General features: G+C 41.9%; 1 protein-coding gene across 2 annotated transcripts in view; it reads left to right on the top strand.

The window, feature by feature from the left end:
* The window catches only part of LOC127639288 (metabotropic glutamate receptor 8-like), a 187,934-nt gene that overhangs the window by 1,578 nt on the left and 162,810 nt on the right, over nucleotides 1–23,546 (top strand). For both annotated transcript variants that reach the window (XM_052121222.1, XM_052121221.1), the window contains exon 2: nucleotides 775–1,544. In XM_052121222.1, the coding sequence (XP_051977182.1) occupies nucleotides 1,038–1,544 (507 nt within the window). In that variant the 5' untranslated portion in view covers nucleotides 775–1,037. The remainder of the gene's footprint in view (nucleotides 1–774; nucleotides 1,545–23,546) is intronic.

The raw sequence follows: 23,546 nt of genomic DNA, 5'->3' as shown, positions 1-23,546 counted from the left end.
ACATTTAATAGAATAGGAATAAAGATTCAGAAAAAAAGAGGTGTGCTTTCCTGCGTAATTCACAGTGTTTGGGAGACGTGTGGGAATTTCAGTGGCATTTGTGAAACACCAGGGAAGCAGAATCACACTCGGTTGTATTCCTGTGCATGGTGGAGCTCTTGGCGCATGCAGGCGGCAGATTGCGCAGCATGTGTATCTCGGATGCGCAACTGTGCGTAACTGTGCAGCCATCCATTCAAGAGTAGATATGTGGGAGTGTGTAATGAGCATGTTTCTCTCTGGCTTGACTCTATAAAATGTTTCAGTTGCTTGATATTTGCTGAAAACTGTGACATTTATGGGTCATCTGAGCAAACATACAAAGCATACTTTTGTTTTTAACCCTATAGGTTACTCAAGGAATGCTTTCTCAGTCAATATATCTGTAAATATCTGTGCATTCAAATTGTTGTGAAGAGCAGTGCACCATAACTCACCTTGATTTCCCTCTCTGCTACTCCAATCCACAAAGCTGAAGTGTAAAAATCAGTTCGACAGCTCCATTGTCCACAAGTAGACACATTTCCACATTTGTGAGGAAAGCCTGTCTTTACATTTTGATTCAATGAGGGAGAAATGAAAGACCCCACCAAACTCCAAATGACTGTGATGTAATTTCCTTCCTGTCAAAACGTCCCAGTCTTTGAGTTTGCTTTGTTGCCCATATTGTGTGTGTCTGTGAGTCATGTTTGAATTCTCATTGTACAGCCTCTCATGGTTTTCTTTTCTTTTTAGAGTCTTTTGAAGATGTGAGAATTTTGGAGTTTGATGCTGAAAAGGACTTCAATGGTTTTGCATCTTCATGCATGACATGCATGTCCTACGTTTGCGTCCAATGAGAAATCCCCGTGGCCACACTCTAACTGGTCAGGGGGCTCGACTTAATCATTGAGATGGGCAAGGACGTTACTACCCGCCTACTTCCCCAGTAGTCCTCAACCACCTGGACCTATTTTTGGATCTATACTTCCTCACGTTGTCCCCTGTTCCATTTGGATATGGATCCCATACGTCTAAGCCGGATGCAATATCAGCTCCTCCTTTTCCTCTGCTACTGGTTGCCAGTCTCCCTTCAGCGCATTGAGACACCACCACCGGAGTACGCCCACTCTATCCGTCTGGATGGTGACATAATCCTTGGCGGCCTGTTCCCTGTTCATGCCCGGGGTGAGCGCGGCGTCGCCTGCGGTGAGTTAAAAAAGGAGAAGGGTATTCACAGACTGGAGGCTATGCTCTTTGCTATCGACTTCATCAACAAAGACCCGGATCTGCTGCCCAACGTGACACTGGGCGCCCGTATCCTTGACACCTGCTCAAGGGACACTTACGCCCTTGAGCAGTCTCTAACCTTTGTGCAAGCTCTTATTGAGCGTGATGGTTCGGATGTACGCTGTGCCAATGGAGACCAGCCCATATTTGCCAAGCCTGACAAAATCGTTGGGGTTATTGGAGCGGCGGCCAGCTCTGTCTCCATCATGGTCGCCAACATCTTGAGGTTATTTAAGGTAAGCAGACTCAGCTAATGGCCTAATTGGGGTCTGGGAGTGGGAGCTATTGTGACTTATGGTTGTTGTGTAGTAAAGTGGTTAACAATCTGGGCTTTCAACCAAAAGTTTGTAGGTTTAAACCTACACTGGAACAACATTTAGAGACTTTTTAAGGTGAGTAGGCTTGCTCAGGGGTCCAACTTGACCATCTAGGGCCTGGGAGTGAGGTATACCTCACTGTGTGTAGAGCTGTTGTGAGTGATGCATAGTGTAGTGGTAAACAGTCTGGGTTGGGAACCAATAGGTTGTAGGTTCAAACCTACATTGGAGACCAGCGCATATTTCCAAAGGCCAACAAAATTGTTGGGGTCATTGGTGTGGCTTCCAGCTCTGTTTCTGTCATTTTGGGGGCTTTGACAAATGTGTAAATGTTAGGTAGACAATTCAGGGGGGCTGTTCTCTTAATATGCGTTGTGTAAGTTAGTGCTTTCTTGCTGTATCGCACACTATCAACCCCACAACCCTCCCCCCATTATTCTATAAAGTAGATGAGGTATTCATAACCATGGTTGACCCCAGATAACTCTTCTCTGACTACATTTGGTTAAAATATGTCATAATGTGCAGTGTGTGCATCTCAAGGCAGGATGCTTTAAGGCTGAATTTTGCTGCCCTAACTCCATTACAGGCTTAATGTATGTCTCTCTGCTCAGCAGGAAGAGCACTCTCTCTAGCCGAATATGCTGCTGAAGTGAACTCGGCCATTTTGCAATGCTTGTCATGAGAAATTAAGGGAAGCAGGGGGCTTGTTCCCTGTCATTATTTATGGATGTAAACAGCTAAAGTTCATCAGTGACAACCTGTTGCAATCTAATCTTGTCTCAACAAGAACATCGCCTCTAGAAGTTTGACTGCTGGAATGGGCTTTGTATATCCCACAAGGAGTTATGTACAGTGGCCTGTACACTAGTATAAGTTCGAGTGTCCTCTTGACTACTCAAGAAGGCTTTTATCTCAATCACCACAATGTAGTCTAAATAGCACTTCTGGCCAACCACTCATCTTAGTTGTTATAGTAACAGCTCGTAGGCATCCTGTGCCAATTAACAAAACAATGTTAATGAGGGGCTCTGCTGTTCATGCCACGCTCATTAGCTGACCACAAGTTGACTGACTGATTCAGGCGTGATGTGCAGAATGACCCAGTTGCAGTAAATGATGCATGTCATGTAATGCAAGAGCAATAACACCCCGTCAACAGCCAGACTTTGATATCAGGAAGGAAATTCATAAAAGACGATTAAAAATATGGTGTCTGAGGTGTTGCGCGTGTATGTGTGGCTGTGTGTGTGTGTGTTGTTTTACTTGCAGAAGTAATGCAGGAACGCTTGTTTTAAAGTCAGCCATTTAACTTAGACATTAACAGATATGTGTAACTTGTGATGGAAGACATTATTTTTCATTGTAAGAGGAAATTTGTTAATTTATGGACCTTTTTGGACTATTTTCTTATAGTTTTGAAATGAATTATGATTGCTATGGTACTGGTATACCACTGTAACATAGTTAAAGGATGGGCAAGGAGGAGGCGAGAACCGGCTTGTCAACATAAATTATAATTTAATTAAACTCAAAACACACAAACATCAATACACACACACATGACTGACATGCCCATAATTCTCTCTCTCTCGAACCATCGTCACCGGCCGCCTTTATCCCTCGCGCCTCATCAGGCCGATTGGGGACCGGGCGCGCGATATTCCGACCCGGCCCTGTCCCCCTCCGCTCCACACTCCTCCTGGCGTTATCTCAGCCCGGGGTGCCACCGGCATGACGTACACCCCCCCCCATCCCTGGGGCGTGGTGTATCTTGCCTCCCGCGTGGTCATCCCCGCCTTCCTCGCCCTGGGAGGAGACAGGAGGGGGAAAAAACAACAACAAAATAGGCGAGGGGAAAAGGCCAACACGGTGCGAAAGGGAGAGAGAGAGAGAGAGAGAAAATGCTCACTCACCGGTTCTCTGATGTACCGTCGCGTGGTCCTCGAACACTCCTCCACACTCAGGCGGACGACAGCCGCTCCAACCCTGGGCGAACCGGAGTCAAACCTTCGACCCCCAGCGGGCAGAACGCCCCTCCGCTTTTCTGGCAGCAAATGGGGACACTCCTCTAACCCTGGCAGCGGCCCTACCGCTCCGGGCGGTCGGAGAGTTTCTTCCCTCCTCCCCTCGCGGACGGCGGTCTCCCTCGACCCCTCCGCGTCTCTGGGGACGGCAGGGCACTCCTCCGCCCCCGGCAGCAGCTCCCTCGCTCCAGGCGGTCGGGGTATCCAATCCCCATTCGCCCCGTGGACGGCGGCCGTTCCCCTCATCCGGGCGGTCGGGCTACTCCGTCACCCGGCAGATGGCAGCTTCTAGAGTTATGGACTGTGGCTGATTTGAAACATGACATGGTCTCACGCTTGAGATAAAAAATCACATTTAAAGGAGCAATATGTAACATCAAGCGTTTAAAATGGGTACTGCAGTCCAAATTCAAAATATTAGAGAGTTTTCTCCCCCGCTCCCCTCCTCCCAGACTCAAAGCTCACGTGGTTTGCCAGGTTGAGGACACGCAACAGGAACGAGCAAACTGACTGAATTATTTGTATAACTCTGTCAATGTTAGCAACATGCATTGCTGGCTTCCATGGCTGCAGTGCGCTGTGCTTGCCCGCTAACTTGTTTCAAATCGGGCAGCCCGGGGTGTCGACATACTACAGGGAAATGGGCAGTGGGCGGGAACACATGGCCAAAATACAAATAGAAATTCCGGCCCGGAACGGACATTTTCTACATAAGTAGAATATACTGACTGTAGCATTGTTTTCAGAGAAGCCAGTATTTCAACTAAGCATGTTTCCTAAATCTCTGATAACATATTATGATAATTTTATGCTTTAGTACAGTAAATATATTACATTTTGCTATCCCTTTAAATAACATGGTTGAATGTCGATAAGCAGCTGTAAGCTGCAGCAATAAGCAATCAAATAGCCACCAAAAATCTTATGCAAATTGACATAGATTGACTTTCAATCACACTAGAATTTTAACTTATCTTATAATAGTAGACTATCTCCACCACTTACTGTAAATCTTATAGGGCCTTCCTCACCTTGATCAAGGCCTCAAGGGGTTGGATGCTGACATGCAGTGCATCTGAGATGGGACAGGCGGAGTTCCCTGTCAGAAGTGTTGTTTAGGTAATCGCTACGTCATTAGCATGCTTAGCTCAGCCAGAGGAGGCCCACGGGCGGTTACTCCCCTGATTTCCATTCCTCTAACGGCCTTGGCACACTGCAGGCGCAATTCAGATGCAATTCAGTGGGGAGGTGATTTATCTGGGAAGCCCTGCAGGTGAGGTCTCACTGCATGAGATTACTGAGTGCTGTGAAGTTTCTCCACTTGGTGTTTTGCTGGATGCTAGAGGAGGGACTCACACACAAATGTAATGCTGCATTTCTAAATGCGATTAGCTGGCTAGCTTTATGCAACAATGCAATTGACACAATGAGTTTTAAACGATGAAATAGACAGTGGATTTACCAACGTTTGCCCAGGTTATAGTGACATCAAATATTTGAAAGATACTCAGAGTTTGTTCGAGCCCCTAATTAGCAAGTAAACTAGATTTCCTCAAGCAGAATATTCCGTTACTTCTGTGAAATAATATTCAGTTCTTATACATTTTGGATGGGCAGATATTTTGATTAGGGATGCACCAATACCACTTTTTCTCTCCTGACCTGATACCCAAACTCTCAGTATCGAGGTACTCTTTTATATGTAAAGAAACACAAACATAACCACATCAACATAAAAGTTTATCATATAAAAAACAACAACTGTATTTTTAAGTAGTCTTCTGGATAATACAGTAGCAAAAGTCTTTATTTGACAATAAGCAAATTCTCTTTTAATTTTCAAGGTGTGTCTTTTTTGTTAACTTTTGTTAAATAGGATATAAATACATTTTAGTGTTTTTTTTTTACACAAATAAGTATTATTATTATTATATATATATATATATTTTTTTCAAATAAATAATTTTATTATACAATATTAATATATATTCACTCATGCCTTCTTAACTTTAAAACCTTGGGGCTTTTATTTTGGCAGAACACTCCAAGAAATCATTTGAGTGTTTGTATGTAGCCTAGCTCACAGAAGTTTAAAGAGACAGTACGCCCAAAAATGAAAATTATCTTATAATTTCGTCACCCTCATGCCATCCTAGATGTGTATGACTTTCTTTCTTCTGCTGAACACAAATGAAGATTTTTAGAAGAATATCTCAGCTCTGTAGGTCCATACAATGCAAAAACTTTGAATCTCCAAAAATAACAAATTCAACATAAAAGAAATCAATATGACTCCAGTGGGCAAATCTATGATTCAGAAGTGATATGATGGGTATGGGTAAGAAACATCAATATTTAAGTCCTTTTTTTACTATAAATCTCCACCTTTGACCAGTATGTGATGATATGCATGAAGAATGCCAAAAAAACGGGAGGAGTGTGGTATGTGGAAGTGAAAGTAGCCATTTAAAAAGGACTTAAATATTGATCTGTTTTTCACCCACACCTATTGCTTTGAAGACATTAAGATTAAACCACTGGAGTCATATGGATTACTTTTATGCTGAATATATGTTATTTTTGGCGATTCAAAGTTCTGGCCACCATTCGTGTGTTCATTGTAAGGACCTACAGAGCTGAGATATTCTTCCAAATAATCTTTATTTGTGTTCAGCAGAAGACAGAATGTCATACACATCTGGGATGGCATAAGGGTGGATTATGATAAGAGAATTGACATTTTTGGGGGAACTATTCCTTTAATACACCTCTAATTCAAAATACCACAGCATTGTTTGAATCATTTTTTTCCGTGCCAGTCTGTGAATGTGGTATCATCAATTTTAGATAAACCTACCCCTGAATGAACTGCAGTTGATGGCTTTACATGCGATCAGACGGTCTCTTGTCTCAGTTGGAAGTTGGCTATAATAATCCGCAATGTGGATCAGACTTTGTGCTGTTAGTCAAAGATCTGACTACGCAAGACTAGTAATCCAATAACACATTATACACGCACATACTTCCGCTTATGGATTACTCCTGATGGGATAGCGGGTCTGATTGTCTATTTAAATGCTTGGTATGGCTTTGATAAACCTTAAACTCCTTATAACTCAATGTCACTGCTGCCTGTACTAATACATTCAACAAAATGTTACAGTATGAAAGTCATTGCCAAACAGTTGACTTGCATATTCACAAATTCTGTCCAGATTGTTCTGCATTCATTGTGCATTTTTACTGACCTTTTCCCAGAAACAGCAAAGCATAGACTTCAATGGTAATGAATTTGTTCAGGCTCGTTTGTAATACAAAAGCCCTTGAGAATGTGATTTGTATTGTTTCACATTGACATGGACATTCATAGACCGATTATGCTTGTCATGTAAACAGCATGATGCCACAGAAATATGTTCTGTTGCTCGTTGCTTTTCTTTCAGACACGTGCTTAGACAGTTTCATTCAGGGCTGGATTGGTAATCTGGCATACCGTGCATTGTACCGCACTTTGGGGCCGCATAAGATGAAGCGAGCCAGAATGGGCCACAAACTGCTCCGCTATATGCCTAAGGGGGCAGCTATATGCCGAAAAGAACCACCCCCTCCCCACAACAACTTTTGGGCCAGTTGCTGTGTATGATCCCAGGCCGATTTCTCTTCCAAATCCACCCCTGTTTTCATTCACATACATTTGCAAATGAATCATTTTGAGTGATTTATAAACCATTTCATCCAGTTCATTGGCAGGTGTGACACTAATGTTCTACCCGCTCCGTACGGGACTCGAACCAAGGTCTCCGGCGTGGGAGGCGGGTGCTCTAAGAAGGAGGCTAAAAGCTACAGCCTCTAGCGTCAGTCGCTAGTGCACCTCTTGAGGTCAGGAGAGTGAGGTTTACACTGCACAGCTATCTACCAGCTGGCTTCCGTTACACTCACCCCCCTAAACCTCACTCCCATCCGGGTCACGGCACCAATGTGACACTAATGTTCTAACCGCTCCATACGAGACTCGAACCAAGGTCTCCGGCGTGGGAGGCGGGTGCTCTAACAAGGAGGCTAAAGGCTACAGCCTCTAGCGTCAGTCACTAGCTGGCTCCCGTTACACAGGCTGAGTGAAAGGAATGACTTGCTCCCAAACTGGATATTACTATGACTTGCAAGCAACTTTTCCACTACACAAACTGTACACAAGAATGGATATTCATTATATACATCTCCATGACTTATACACACTCTTATGGTATTTCCAGGTTTTCTATTGCCGTGGTGTTCCTGTTAACTTGTTTGTTGAAGAAAGAAATATGAATTTGTAATGAGCAGTCTATTGGGGTAACGGGTGAAGATCACGTTGCTTTTAGCAAAATATGTTTCTGAATTTTATCTTGTATGCACAATGTAGTTGAAGGGGGTCAAAAGGGGGTCTGGATGTGTTTTAATAGAAAAACATGACCGGATCAATAGAATGTCAGTTATAATTGTGTTGAAACAGGCCAACCTTTGTGCTTGTTAAAAGCACATTCAATTACATAAACACACACACACACACACACACACACACACACACACACACAGGCTTTTAAGTTACTTATTTTTCTCATAACAACATGCAGCCACATCCATTCAGCCGTGGCAGTTTTTTTACACCCAGTTGTGAGTTTTTGCCCAGAACAAATGTACAATCATATCACATTCATGCTGAGAGCTAAATCGGCGAGTGTAAATGTATTTAAATTCGCTTTGCATCTCAGTCGTAAGTTAAAGACAAAGCGAACTCGTTAATGCGTCGCATTTCAGCAAGAACAGCCTGTGAATTATGAATCGATTTTGCGCGTCATTACTCCAGAAAGACAACCGTTAGATTAAAATGTAATTAAGCAACAGATGCACATGATGCTGGGTTGAGTCAGCCAGACCGTTATCGTTAGTCTCTGTGTTTATGGATGGGTCAGATTCAACCACGCTCTTTCACGGCCTATTTGGCCTGTATGTAATGTACCACAGCATAAATCACTGGCCTGGCACTGCCGTATAATGGATGGTGTAACGAAGCTGGCATTTTCATAAAATGATTTGGCTTTTCTTCACTTATTGAACAGCCCTCTTATGTTGAAAATCTGTTAGCGACGCTGCTCAGTGCACGAGGCCAATAAACCTCGGCACCTTCCTATATCTATTTAATTGCTTCTTATTGGCTGGTTCCATCTGTGCATCAGTGCATGTGTGTGACAACAATACAGATTTGCAAGTTTTTACTTTCTGACTCTGGTGTAGGTTTAAGTATAAACATTTGATATTATTGTAGCGATATACAGTATATAATGATATACAGTAGTTAATTTAGCTGGAAATGTTTTTTTTTTTGGAGGGTTTAAAGACAGAATTGTGAAGCTGATAATTTTATTAAAGTATTTACATTAATTCTTCTGTTAAAACTCATGTATTATATGAGCTGTAAAGTTGTTTATTTGTCATTTTTTCAGTCATTTTAGGGTTTTAGGTTTTGTTGAAATTACATCGTCATGGTAATGTTGTAAAATTGGCTATAACTTTACACAGAAAATATTAGTAAGTGATTTTATCACACTTGTGAAGAATTTTAATGTTCAAAAATTACCTCCATTCACTTTCATTGTAAGTGCCTCACTGTAACCTCGAACCAGCGCTTTACACTGTGTCCAATCACCCATTCATACACACTCACACTCATACACAAATGGCGGCAGAGCTGCCATGCAAGGTGCTAGCTTGGTGCTTGATACGTTACAAATGCAAGTCATCTCATATAAATGCAAGCGTAGCATAGTTCTAGCAGGAAGACTAGCAGCTGGGTAACTCCTAGCCAATCACATGTAAGCCATTGCTTTATAAGTCTGCTCACAATCTATCACATTGCTGTTCAGTGTGCTAACACAGCAACCTCCTCCACCCCACCACCACCTGTTGAGTCCCGTCCTTCACGGGGGTAGGGTCCTCGCCCCTGCTTCCAATCTCCGGCAGGATATGACGGTTTGATCAGTTGAATTCTTTATTATGTTGCTTGGTAACTGTACACGTCTGAACACTGCTTTGTTTCTTTCATCGCTTTCACTGATAGATGCAGAAATATATCTACCGTGGTACAAATGGTATAGCAAAATCTCTTCTGGTTTGAAACATTTCCTACCGTCACATGCTATATACTGTCTTAGCGCCCATCTCTATCTCTGCCGACACATAAATAAAGCTATTGCTTAAGAACAGTGCTGTAATGCAGTAGGTTTTTAGATGAAAGCACTCAGCGCCCTCCTGGGGCCTCTTTCTGAGCCCGCGGTGAGAGCTTGACACATGGGTTCAGCTTAACGAGCTTAGCGAGGGGCCGTGGGTGCCACTTCACGATTCCGTCGTTGATTTCCTCCATGAGAAGAACTAAGAGTGTGATAATGGAGCGAGCGAGATGGAGAGATCTCATTATAAGGAGCCGCACACAAACAATCATACAGGCGGAGTAAACACTGCCATAACTTTAACATATTTGTGCAGCCTCTTGGTGGTTTTAGCATGCATTTCTGACAATGACTACAGCTAGCATCTCTAAATGAAAGGGCAGTGTGGTATACTGAATTGTGTCCTGGTAACTAGAGGGTTGTAGGTTTGAGTCACTTTGGATAAAAGTGTTTGCTTAATGATTTTAGTTTAAAGGAGTAGATCTTCCGCACATGATTTCTCTCATCATTTTATCACATTTATAGCTGAAGTGTCTCATTCCTGCAGCACTAGTGCCACCAAACGGAATTGCAAAAATAAACGGTGTTTTCTGAATATACCCTCGTCTAACAAAGAGATAGCCCCGCCCCCAGCTCACACCATTGGTTGAGTGACGTTGTTGGGCAGGGTCTATGTGGGTCACTCAGAACAAACAGAGACATTTTCAAAGTGCCACATTAAGACCCAAGAAAAGTGTTTGGTGTGCCATTACCCCTATTACAGTTTTGTTATTCCATGGAACCAAAATGGAGAAATTGTGAAGAACGACCCTAAAGCGTACAGTGACCATGACCTGTCAAGCTCCAAAAAGAACAAAAAGCACCATTAAAGTAACCCATACGTTGTATTGCAAGTCTTTTGAAGCCGTAGCTTCTGCCGTAGCTCTCAAATCTCATTAAGTTTCAGTTAAGTGTTGTATCATCTCATAACGACAGTTATAATCAGGGCTGGACTGGGAAGAAAAATCGGCCTGGGATTTTACACAGGAACTGGCCCAAAAGTGGTTGAGCAGGGGTGGGGGTGGGGGGTGTTTGCTGTCCTTTTCTGCATATCGCGGCACCGTTTTGTGGTCCGTTCTGCATAACATGGCGGCTCATTTTAGCTTATCGTGGCCCATTCGCCCCGTTTCGCGGTCAACCCACCGGCCCGCTCGGTTCTCACGATGGCCAGTCTGATCGCCCCTAATCAGCACCAAAGTGCATCGGCCCACCGGGATAATGCCCGTTATGCCAGATTACCAGTCCAGCCCTGGTTGTAATATGAAATAATGCTTAAATATTAACGTTTATGTGTATACTGTAATAACACACAATCAACGCCACGTTCTATCCACATTTCGTTTAAGTTATAATGTATTATAAGTTTCATGTTTTAACATTGTTTATTTATGATCAAACCTGCACAATATCTTCCAGTGCCACCCGGCCCATCCTTGGCTACATCACTGCTTATAATGCATTATAAAAACTGGCTTCATAGACAGTGTACCAAGAAATTCATCCAGGTTTGGAACAAGAACATTTGTAAACGATGGCAGAATGTTCATTTTTGGCTACTAAAGAGCTTCTTTAGATATGATTTTATTAATCTGCATGGTTTAAACTTAGATGTCCAATTGGAAGAGGGAACTCTGACGACTAAAAAAGTGTTTTGGGATGAAGCAGATGAGTGTGAAATCTGAAAATGACATTGTGATGAAAAGTGCTTTTCTTTGTGTGCACGAGAGACACACGGGTAAACAACAGCTCTTCCATTGACAGATTTGTAGATGGAGTCGTCCTACAATGAGGTCTCATTGTTGCTTTATGGCTCCGGATAGATTTCACGTCACACCAGCTGGGTTTGAAATCAGTCAGCTTGGGTTCCTGGAATATTCCATGGAATTCCATGGGATTTTTTTTTTTGCCCGTTTGATTGTCAGCCAGGCGAGAATCGTTGGTCTTATCGCTTCGAAAAGTAATAGCACATCTCAATTTTTCCCCGTCTTTCCTCCATTTCCAAGACCTCCTCTCTCCTCACCTAAATGACAGTATTTTATTGCTCATTCTTTTTCATTCTCTTCGTCAGTGTCGGTGCGGGTGGTAGTGACAGCTAAAGGCGTTTATGTGACCTGACAGCACGGACTGTCTCTCTCTCGCTCTTTCTCTCTCTTTATTCAGAAGGATAGAGGGTGTCAGTCACCAATAGCATGAACTCATATTCTTGATAATAATTGTTGTATTGTTTTCCTGTAAAAATATCAAAAAATCCCTAAAACAAGACATTGTATTTTTAACGTGTATTTTACTGTACTGGCAGAGTTTTTATAGTCAAAATAAGTGAAAAAATCTACCAGATCCAACGTATTTATAATACGTTACTTACCTTGAGTAATCAAACTGAATACGTTACAAATGACATTTTACAGCATGTAATCTGTAATCTAAAAAAAAAGTAACCCTCCCAACCCTGCTCATGTGACCCTCTCCACCCTGCCCCATGAAGTTCATGCCCGTCATTGATAAAAGACATGGGAAAAACATTAGCAAAGGAGAGGGGTCACCTACATCCTCAAAGAGCTGGAAATAGTTTATGTGTTGTTATAGACTTCATTTGGACTCCTTTGACGTCTAATTAAAAATTAAATATATGCACAGCCAATGTGAATTACGAATCAATACATCAATATACTTCATTTTGTTTTAGCCATTAACACTTAGCTGAATGCTAGCTAGCATAAAGTACATCAGAGCATTTTGTCTGCATGCTCTAAACCTCAAATATCATTACACATTGACTTCCAACTTCCATTTTAATTTCTATTTTGCACCAATTTCCCAAGAAGTGATGATTTTTAAAACACATGGGATGGAAATGCTGCTTTATTTACAAATATTTAATTTTTTTGCAATGTTACTTTTTCGCTAAATATTAACTTGCTATTGACTTTGCTACAAGAGTCTCACAAAGCATTTGTAGTGTGCATGTGTCAAACAATTCCGAACGGGCATGTGGTTAAAAAGAATATACTTTGAAAGTCTAGAGCACATGACTGTGAGCGGTAGTGATGGGTCGTTCGCGAAAGAGTCGGCTCTTGTAGGTGAACATTGGGAGCGGCTTGCATATCAGAAGAGCCGAATCTATTTATTTATGAGTAATCAAAAGATTTAAATGAATAGAATTAACTAATTCAAATAACGAAAATAAGAAAGTGGCTAAATGCCCATCAGGGGTGGACTGGGCATCGGGAGAATTGAGCGGGCTGGTTGGTCGGCTGCGAAATGTGGCGAATGGGCCGCGATAAGCTAAAATGAGCCGCCGCGTTATGCAGAACGGACCACAAAATGGCGCCGCGTTATGCAGAACGGACCACAAAATGGCGTCGCGTTATGCAGAACGGACCACAAAATGGCGCCGCAATATGCAGAAAAGGACAGCGAACACCCCCCAGCTTTGGGCCAGTTGCCATGTAAAATCCATGCCATGTTTCTGTTCCCAGTCCAGCCCTGCTGTCAATCAGACATGCAGTGTCAACCAATGAACCAAAGATGTGTGAGGAAGGGCGGAGCCAACTTATGTTGTTCAGATTGTATTCGTTTTGAATTGTTACATTTATATGCACTTTGTTTATATACGTTAAAAAGTTATACTTTAAATGCACATGTGAAATAGCATCACCGCTCCCTACACGCATACTACGCAGTCTGCGTAGGGCACCAACTCCCTAGGGGGGTACCATCATAACCTAGGAGTCCACCGGCTGCCCTTACTCGCACGTTATTCGTTATTCAAGGACCCAAAAGCAGCTGCGGAAACATGGACGATTCACGTGAATTTCAGCACTTTCAATATTTAAACGTGAAACTTTCCAAATGTAATTAATCACGAATAACTGTGAAAAATATGCGATACATTTTTATTTTTTTTTTGCGACTGACAGGACTAGTAGGGCTATTTACGCATTTGATCCATCAAACACTCCTTTGAATAATTAGCGGCATATTCTACTCTAAATTGTGTAGTGTAAATAGTGTGAATAGTATGTTCACACTGAATGTGTGTACTACAAGTACCTGGATGATGTATGTTTTCAACCTAAACCTCGAGTGTGGACTGTCTTACATTTCATGCACTAAGCGCTTGGGACTTGCCTTACGTTGCGGAAGGGGCGGAGTTACCTGCCCACGATAGTGGCCTGACAAAACGCATCAATCCATTCTTGTTTATCCAATGACTTGTTAGAAACAGCACAAGCCGTGATACTATTTCTGAAGTATAGAAACAATATCACACTCACAATCGTGCTGTATGGCCCTATATCAGCACTGCTGTAATTACCAACGGCACTCGGCCTGCGGCTGAATCACAGCAGTGCTGATGTATGACCATATCTCACTCTTGCAGCGAATGGTGAAAGTGGCATCTAGTGACATTTTTGTGATATCAACACCTTACAAATGTGAGTTGAACACTTAATCATCACCCCCACCTTATGTAAATATGTACTTTATTTGAGATATAAAAGTTGAATTGAGTTTAAAACGCTAAAGCTAGCGGTAACACATTGCGTGCGTTTGAAACATCACTTCCGATACTTCTGTGTAAGCTATTACGGTTCTGTTTGAGACAATAATACACTTTAAAAATGAATACACCGGATGGCCGAGTGCATAGTGCTTAATTTGGGACACTCTTACTCCCCAACACTGTTTCAGTGACATTTTAGTCCAAGTAATCATATTTTGGAGAAAATTAGGATGATATTAAAAACATTTCTATTCAACACGCCATGCTAACATGCCGCTAATTACATACGCAAAGTCAATTTCACTTCACCCATTCACCATAACTATAGCCCAATTCTTATTAGCGGGCGTCAGCTACCTCAAACAACCTCCTGACCCAAGTGGAAGCAAACTCTAATTAAAACTAGTAGATGAGAGACTTTCAGAGCATCCAGAGCTCTAATTACAGCGGCAAATAAGAGACTTCTCCGTCTGATGGGAAAGAAGTGTGTATTGATTAAACACGTGGAGCGATTGCCGTCTAGCCGCATCTCTGTCTCTCTCTCTCTCTCTGCTGGTTTCCCGATAATGACAATCAGACGGTGAGCTGCGGTGTCGACAGCACACGTCTCATTTCAGTCCTGCAACTCCATTTTACGTTTTTTCCCCCCTCGGATTCTCTCTGCCACTTCAGGATGCTGAATTTGCTGGAGAGGATTTGTAGCGTGTCACTGGGGCGGTGGGGACCGGGCTGGAATTAAAATCGAGGGGTGACGTGAACGGTCAAGTGAATGGAGACTATGTGCCTCCATCAAATCGCAAATAAAACACGCTTGCAATCTCTCTCTCCTCCTGTGGCACACTCGTGTCCCTGCGCATGAATATTTCACTCACATACTCCAAAAGGAAGGGCTATTCAAATTATACGGGGACGGGGAGAAGCAGATAAGATATTCTCACCTTCTCTTTCTTCTGTGTCCTGTAGCTCTGAGCACACGATTAAAGCAGCAGTTGGATGGAGTTTTATTCCCCTCTGCCACGCATGAGCAATCTACAAGAGATTTGGAAGATCATTCCACGTTTGGGAAAATTTTCTGATTACCATATATTTTTTTGGGTAGGGCACGTTGATCCAAAAGGAGGTCAAAAATCCTCCAAGCTCCAAACAGGAAAGATTGTCTGCTCACTTTACATTTAGTTTGTCAATCGATTGACCTCAAGCCTGTTTCATCTCTATTCTTAAGATTAAGAGAGATCAAGATTCAACTTCATTGTCATTGTGCAGAGTACAGGTACAGAGCCAATGAAATATAGTTGTTTAGAGCACAGGGTCAGCCATGAAACAGTGCCCTTAGAGCAGACAGGGTCAAGGGCCCTACAGTGGTATCTTGTGGTACCCCGACCTTTCGGTCAGTAACCCAGAGCCTTAACTGCTGAGCCACCACCACAAATCCTAAATGTCTGTGATTAGCCAGTGGTTGGTAAATGTGATTAAGTTGTATAGTGGCGAAAAGATCTTTTCACTGCGTGTTGAGAGTAAACGTTTGGTTTGACATGTTGCGTGTAACGTGTGTCCATAGACAAGATCCACGCAATCCATGGCCCCATTTACACCTTGCATTCAAATGTGTCTCCAATGTGATCGGATAGAGATCCCAGTCTTTTAGTGAATTTACTGAAAACAGTCAGGGTTTTTTGGCGGCCGCCAATCCTAAATTTCGACTCGGCGAAACAAATTTAATGATATTATGAAGACTGGTTTCGTGTGTGACGCACATGATTAGAAGACAGGAGAGAGACGTAAGCGAGTGGGGATTTGATGAGAGATCCGTGATATTCCAAGTGCATTCCGATGGAATAATTCATGGAATATTGTTACAAGATTGCAAGACTGCATTGTCTGTTGTGTTCTTCACATTGTGATGGCTGAATTAACATGAAGGCAGAAACACCCAACACAGCGCTTTAACAATGGATGACTGGTTTGCATTTACACCTTCTTTGAATGTGGTCAGAATCCGTTCCTGACCACCTCTTAATGTGGTTTCAGTGATACGATCACGATCAGATCAAAATGTTATCTTGGGTGCATTTACAACTGTTATTGGATTGTTAAATGCATGCTATTGCCAGGTGTAAAGGGGGCCCATTGGTCATTAAATAACTTATCGCTTCCTCTCTCCCCAGTGACAGACACACACAACCAAGTCCCGCTCCACAACTATATATATATATGCAGTCACAGTGATTTTTTGTGCTTATAAGAGAGTTGAATAGTTTGAACCATGTTGACCATTTTTTGCATGTTGCAGTTTTAGCAACCATGTTGCTAAAATAAGTGAATCAGTTTGTTTGGCCAGTTCATTTCAGTGAATCGGTTAAAAGATCTAATTCTCAGAATCATCTCACATTAGTGTTCACATAAATGTATTTAAGGAATATCACACAAGCAAGAGTGAGATATGGTCATACATCAGCACTGCTGTGATTCAGCCGCAGGCCGAGTGCCGTTGGTAATTACAGCAGTGCTGATATAGGGCCATATAGCATGATTGTGAGTGTGATATTGTTTCTATACTTCAGAAATAGTATTACGGCTTGTGCTGTTTCTAACAAGTCATTGGATAAATAAGGATGGATTGATGTGTGCGTGCGTGTCTATGTGTCTGTGTGTGTGTGTGTGTGAGAGAGAGAGAGAGAGAGAGAGAGAGAGAGAGAGACGGAGTGTGTGTGTGATCACCTGTTGCCACACCCAATCAGAGATGCTGTCAGCTTTCTGTGGAAAATAGCATCCAAGCTAAAGAAACAGCGATCTCCTCCGCCATTTTAAACAGTGTGTATGCAATGTGGAAACTCTGTAATCATCTCGAGTTCTGTAATCAAACAGTCTGTTGTGTCTCTCAGCTGTGATGAGCCTTAATCCTGAAATTGTTCATTTAAAGCGTTTAAAACAATGTCCTAGCTTTGGTAATGTATTAGTAATACGAGCAATCACGGAGCGCTGTTCTATGTAAACAATGACTAACGGATTCACTTTACGTCACCAACTGGCTCATATTACACACAAAAATGATCTTTTACCACCACCTGCTGGCTAACATATGTAATTTCAAAAATAATGACAGTAACTCCTAACACATATGTTAACAGCAGGAACACAAGCGGAGTGATACACAGTGTGAAGCGTCTGAGTGCTGATGATGTCACACTATCAGTGCTCATGGAACATCTCTCGTCCAATCAGATTTGAGGACCGGAACTAACTGTTGTATATAATTATATAAATTATCTTTTTATGTTATTCATGTTATATTGTTATTATTTTTACTAGTCTTAGTGTTCTTATTTGGTGGACATTTGTGTTATTTTACTAATTGAGATATTTATTATTTTGGTGACTGATAAATAATTAACGATTTGTTTTCACATTTGCTCTAAATTCTTTAATTATTATTATTATTCAATCATTTATTTGGTTCTCAAATCATTCGAAATATATTGCTCATTTAATCAGCTTCAATTTTGAAAGCTACTTAAAAAACAACAACTTTGAGCCCATGAGTAGCTTGTAGCTTGACCAGCTGTTTTAGTGTTTTTAGAGGATCGTCAGTAATGGACCGCTGAGACTCACAGCATGTGGAGGCTCATCCTATTCTCCGTGATCCACGCACAACTCACCACACGCCCCATTGAGAGCGAGAACCGCTAATCATGACCACGAGGAGGTTACCCCGTGTGACTCTACCCTCCCTAGCAACCGGGCCAATTTGGTTGCCTAGGAGACCTGGCTGGAGTCACTCAGCATGCCCTGGATTCAAACTCGTGACTCCAGGGGTGATAGTCAGTGTCAATACTCGCTGAGATACCCAGACCCCTGCTGTCATATATAATTAACTGCAGACCGTTTCTCACCACCCAGCGCCCTATTAACAGTTCATTTAGGCGAGGAGTCGAGTGTCCATAATTCAAACACTTTCTCAGACCTGCAATACTGACAGATAAACAGACACTGTGATTGCTCTCGGCCTCTGCTATTGTCTCTAGAGGACTTTGACTGGTTGCTAATGGAACTTATTAATTATATAGAGTTCTCAATAATTATATTGAAATGGGTTCCAATCTCAAACTTCTTACCACATGTGATGTTAAAACGGCACCCACAGACCAAAAAGAGTCATATATAACATATAATGTCCTCAATACTCTCATCAATTACTCACCCTCATGACATCCCAGATGTGTCTGACTTTCATTCTTCTGCAGAACGCAAAGTAAGATGTTTAGGAGAATATTTCAGCTCTGTAGGGCCTTGCAATGCAAGTGAATGGTGACCAGAACATTGAAGCTCTTAAAGCACATAAAGGCAGCATAAAAGTAATCTATTCGACTCCAGTGGTTTAATCCACGCTCATGTCTCAGGAGGATATTAGAAAGAGTGGCCTAGATATTCTTTAAGCGTCCTCAGAAGACAGACATGTTGAAAAAGCATGAGTGAACGATTTTCAATTTTTTTTTTGGTGAACCATCCCTTTAAACTTTGCCAAACCCTGGTTGTGGAGTATTAAGATGATGATGATATCATCAATGGATGCTTTAAAAGATCTGTCGTGTGCACATTATCCCACTGGAGGTCACGCGGAGAGCGGACGGATACATTCATTCATCCATCTTTTTGACAAAACAGGTCAGTCACAATATGTAAAAACTACACAGGGATGCCGGTGGAAATAAAAGGTTTTATTAGTGAAGGGACCGAAGTGTTGACTATTTCCTCCATCCCATTTATTGGTTCTGAAGGTCAGGCCTACAGTACATCTGTTGAGGGTCATTTTGAAGCACCCTTGAGAAAGGAAAGAATGTAGAAGCATAAAGTCCAGTACCGCAGAGGCAAAACCCATTGATGAGTGCTTATAAATATCCCAGGCATCATGTACTCCTGTGGGAGAGACTGTTGTGTGGCTTTTGGAAACACCCGGTAGTTACATCATACTTTTAATGGGATGACTGACCTATTGACATACTATGGCATTGTGGGAAATTCATGCTTGAATGTTGCTCATTACTTTCTATGGTGCATGCATGAGAGGCACGATTATTAAATAATAAATCAGATTAACTTTAAAGGTTCCATTAATGATACCATTGGCGAAATTTGTCGGACATACTGTGTGCGGAGCAATGTGGACAACCGAAGAGCAATTTGTCCTTTAGAGTCATTAGTTCGGGAACCAGACTTGGTTGCACTGTGTGTTTTGCACTGATTTATAAGTGAGCAGTGCCGCTGCTGAATTACATGCAGCATGTTGCAGGGCGGTATTCTGTCCGCATTGGTGGAAAATTGCACGTTCGGCAACCGTTGACGTAACCGAAAGTCATGAAAATCTTACGGTTATCATATAAAAAAAAATCATATTAGTAATATATATACAGGTTTCAATTTACAGCAAATGGCAGTGGACATATGGGTGTTTGCTAGTCCAAGCTTCATTCTTTCTATAGCTCATACATCAGTTGAAACGCTAAATAAAAGGGTGACTGTTTCCACAGTTTGTCCTTTCATTGACTACCACAGGGGGCATTACCTTGAGTGTGCAGAAATTGTTTACTCACATAGTAATTGGACGTGTACCGGGGTCCCGGTGGGCGGCGTGTTGTGAGTAATACCACAGTGCTGTTCACGGAACGGCAACCATTCTGTTGAAGTCACAGTGCATTACTGTGGCACTAAAAATCCCATCTCCATTTCTGTAATGACACGTCGTGACAGCGTGACGCCTGCACCTCGTTCTCTTGTACTCGCACTGTAAATGTCCTCACCTCAGCGGCTGCACTCTGCACGGATGTGAAAGAGAGCGAGCGAGTGTTGTTTCTCCCCCTTTCACCCATTGACATGCTTTCTTACGCTGTGGCATGTTAAGGTTTGCGTGTTTGCATGTGGGCTTTATGTTTTGCATTGAAATGAACTCACATAATGGATAGAAAGTCACCAAAAAATGAATGTACTGCTTTATTTTCTCACCCTGATGTCATTCCTCCAAAACAGACAAAGAGCTGCTCCGAGCGTCTAAAGCTTTCCATGCGGTCCAGATAGATGCGCAGGGTACTAACTGGACACAACAACGATAAGGTCGGGTCTTCCTCTTCTGAAGGGAGCGCTTGCAGGTTCACCAGCGCTTGGTAGAGCTCGCCTCTATCAAGAGGGTTGGGGGACCTGCAGGCGCTCTCTGTTACCAGCAAATTCCTGGAGTTCAGGCAGGGACACTGTCACGTGATCTTGAGACCCCGGCCCGGTTATGTGCCCAAAATTCCCACCACTCCCTTTCGGGATCAGATGAACCTGCAAGTGTTCCCTTCAATTGATTAGACTTCTGAATTGTGCGTCCTTTTGAAGCGTAACAAATAGTCATATAGGGTTAACAACACAGGGGTGAGTAAACAATGACTGAATTTTCATTTTTGAGTGAACTATCCATTTATGTGTGGGACGGTTGGTAACCATCAGTCTGTTAATTAAAAACATCCTCTTATTATTTATTTGACTATTTTTCAAAGATTTTTTTGTTTCGTTTTACCCTTGTCACAGACTTTCAATCTTAAAATATGAAAAAGCATCGTAAAAATGACATTTTTAAAACAAGGAGGCTATCTCTTTTATTTCGTGAGAAGCGTCCAGTTATCATCTCGGACATGAAAATTGTAGTTTTGCATTTTTGTATAATTTTTGTGAAAACAAAAGCTCTAGAAGTCTGATCAAATAGCGAGTTAAACAAAAAAAAATAAAAAAATCATGGCTGACGTTGCTTCTCATTCGTTGTTTACGTGGACAGGGGGCGGAGCTAGGTGTTTTTCAAACGGGTAGCCAGGCAGGGGCAAGCGATCAGTCTGTGGTGGCACAGAAATATTCGGGCAGCATTTGTATATCATCGGACTGTGTGGGTGGGGGGTGGGGTAGGTTGAGTGGATACGATGACACCCGGGACGGAGTGGTGCGGTGACCTTGGTTTTTGTACATTTGCACAGAGATGCTTTCACCTCTAAAGAACTAAATTGTGCCAAAAAAATGACCAAAAGAACAGCAATTGTGAGTGGGGTGGCCAAAGGGGGTGGCCACAGACACCCCCTAGCTCTGCCACTGTACATGGACCGACAATGTGCATACTGTGCACAGACTACATACTATATACTGCAGGAATAGTGAGCGTTGTACTCTAGTATGCTATTCCAAACTGTGATAATCTAGACATAGAGTCAAATAATCATGCGCCGTTTCAATCTTTATTTTGTGAAATGAATTATAGAAATTGTTACACAAATGATATGATATAACACTTTCTATGAAGCCTGTATTTATAATGCATTATAAGGGTATTCTTCACACATTATGCATGCATAATGCCTTATAATAACCCTTATAATATGTTGTATCGTCTCATAACAGCAGTTATAATATGAAATAATACTTAACTATTTATGGTTATAACTTTTAAGTGTATACTGCATTATAACACATGACCAACACCACGTTCTATCCACATATGGTCTGTTACCGCTTTAAGTCAAATGTCAAATGCAAAAGTCTTCTTGCAAACATCTAAAAGGCTTTATAATGTGGTCATAATCATTCATAAGTGGTCTTTGTCTGCTTTAAAGTCATTAAAGCTACAGTAGGTCTTCTTTTAAACAGACATGTGATATTATGAAGTGGATATAAGACATGTTTGCTTTGAACATTTGTATTTTAATACTTAGAAAATAAAATATCCAATAAAAAAAATACAAAATTAAATACATATATATACTCACTGTTGGACATTGTTAGTCTAGTGAGAGTGTGAAAAGCTTAGTTGAGGAAACCCCCATATATGTGTGTGTGTGTGTGTGTGTGTGTGTGTGTGTGTGTGTGTGTGTGTGTGTGTGTGTGTGTGTGTGTGTGTGTGTGTGTGTGTGTGTGTTTCAGTGTAAAGTAGAATCACAGTGCTACTCCGTATGGGTGTACGAGTATGGGCACGAGTCGCTTACCATGTTTTTATAAGGTTGGCAAGCGTGAATTGCAAAACTGAAGTCACCATTGCTTGAAATTAATTTTCTGAAAGGAAGAAAAGTGCTTTTTAACAACCCTGCCACCTCTGAAATGAAGCTTTTGCTTGTGCGACCATGACATTTTGTGACAACGGCAATTTTTGGCCAAGTTTCTTCTGCAATTTGCCTAATAATTCAATGATTGCATGTTCGGTAAAGAGGAATGGGCCTCTTTTGTGCGCCTTCTTCGACTCGTTTTTGCGCTTTGGTTTTGTAAATGAATTTTTCGGTACGGTATGTCTACAGAGAGCTTCCAGAAGAGACCTAAAGAAGCCTCACCTTCACTGCAATGTTGAGAATCCCTAAAATTGCACATAAGAAATCCTGTGTGAATGCGCTTGGAGGAGGTGGATTTTCTAGAGTTATGCATTAGTTAAAATTCTCATTAAGGTGATGGTTCATCGCAAAGCGACCATTCGTGGATGTGTTCTGAGTGTGCGATAGCTTGATGTGACTGGCCCAATGAAAGATAAGACCATGCCACACAATCCTTTGAACACAGCCCTTGACATTTTGAAGTGTTTAACCCACAGCTGCTCGTCACAATCCGCCAGAAGAGTTTTGAGAGCTCTCCCGTGTATGCGAGTGACTGGTGGCGTGTGGGCACCGCAGCCATTTCAGCACCATTACATCAAACATTACACTTATTCTGCGGTGTCTCGTGGATGCATTTAATACAATTAAATACCTGCTCCAATCTTGCAATTAAAATGCTCCCTGAAGCAGGGAGAGGTCATTCAGCTGCTCCATCACGACGAGGCGGCTCCCTCATAATAATGCGCAGTACGTAGTGGATGGAAACGCGCAACAAATCAAATTTTTGGAAATGTGCTTAAAACATGTGAAACATTTTCATAATGGTCATTTATTTGATTATATAAAACTTGAGATGTTGTGAAATGCCAAATGTGATTCAAATGAGCAGAACTTGGAGCACCCTTTTCTAAACTGGTTAGATTAAATAAGCATTATTTTAATTTGTTACTCAAAAAAAAAAAAAAAGATCTTGATGTTTTAAAAGTTGATCAATTTTGATCATAGACTGTAAAAAAAAGATGGCCGACGCCCATTCGCTCTATTCCATT

Source organism: Xyrauchen texanus, chromosome 47, assembly GCF_025860055.1.
Source record: "Xyrauchen texanus isolate HMW12.3.18 chromosome 47, RBS_HiC_50CHRs, whole genome shotgun sequence".
Lineage (NCBI taxonomy): Eukaryota > Metazoa > Chordata > Actinopteri > Cypriniformes > Catostomidae > Xyrauchen > Xyrauchen texanus.
Note: the sequence above shows the minus strand (reverse complement) of the source record. Positions and strands in the feature narration are given on the sequence as shown.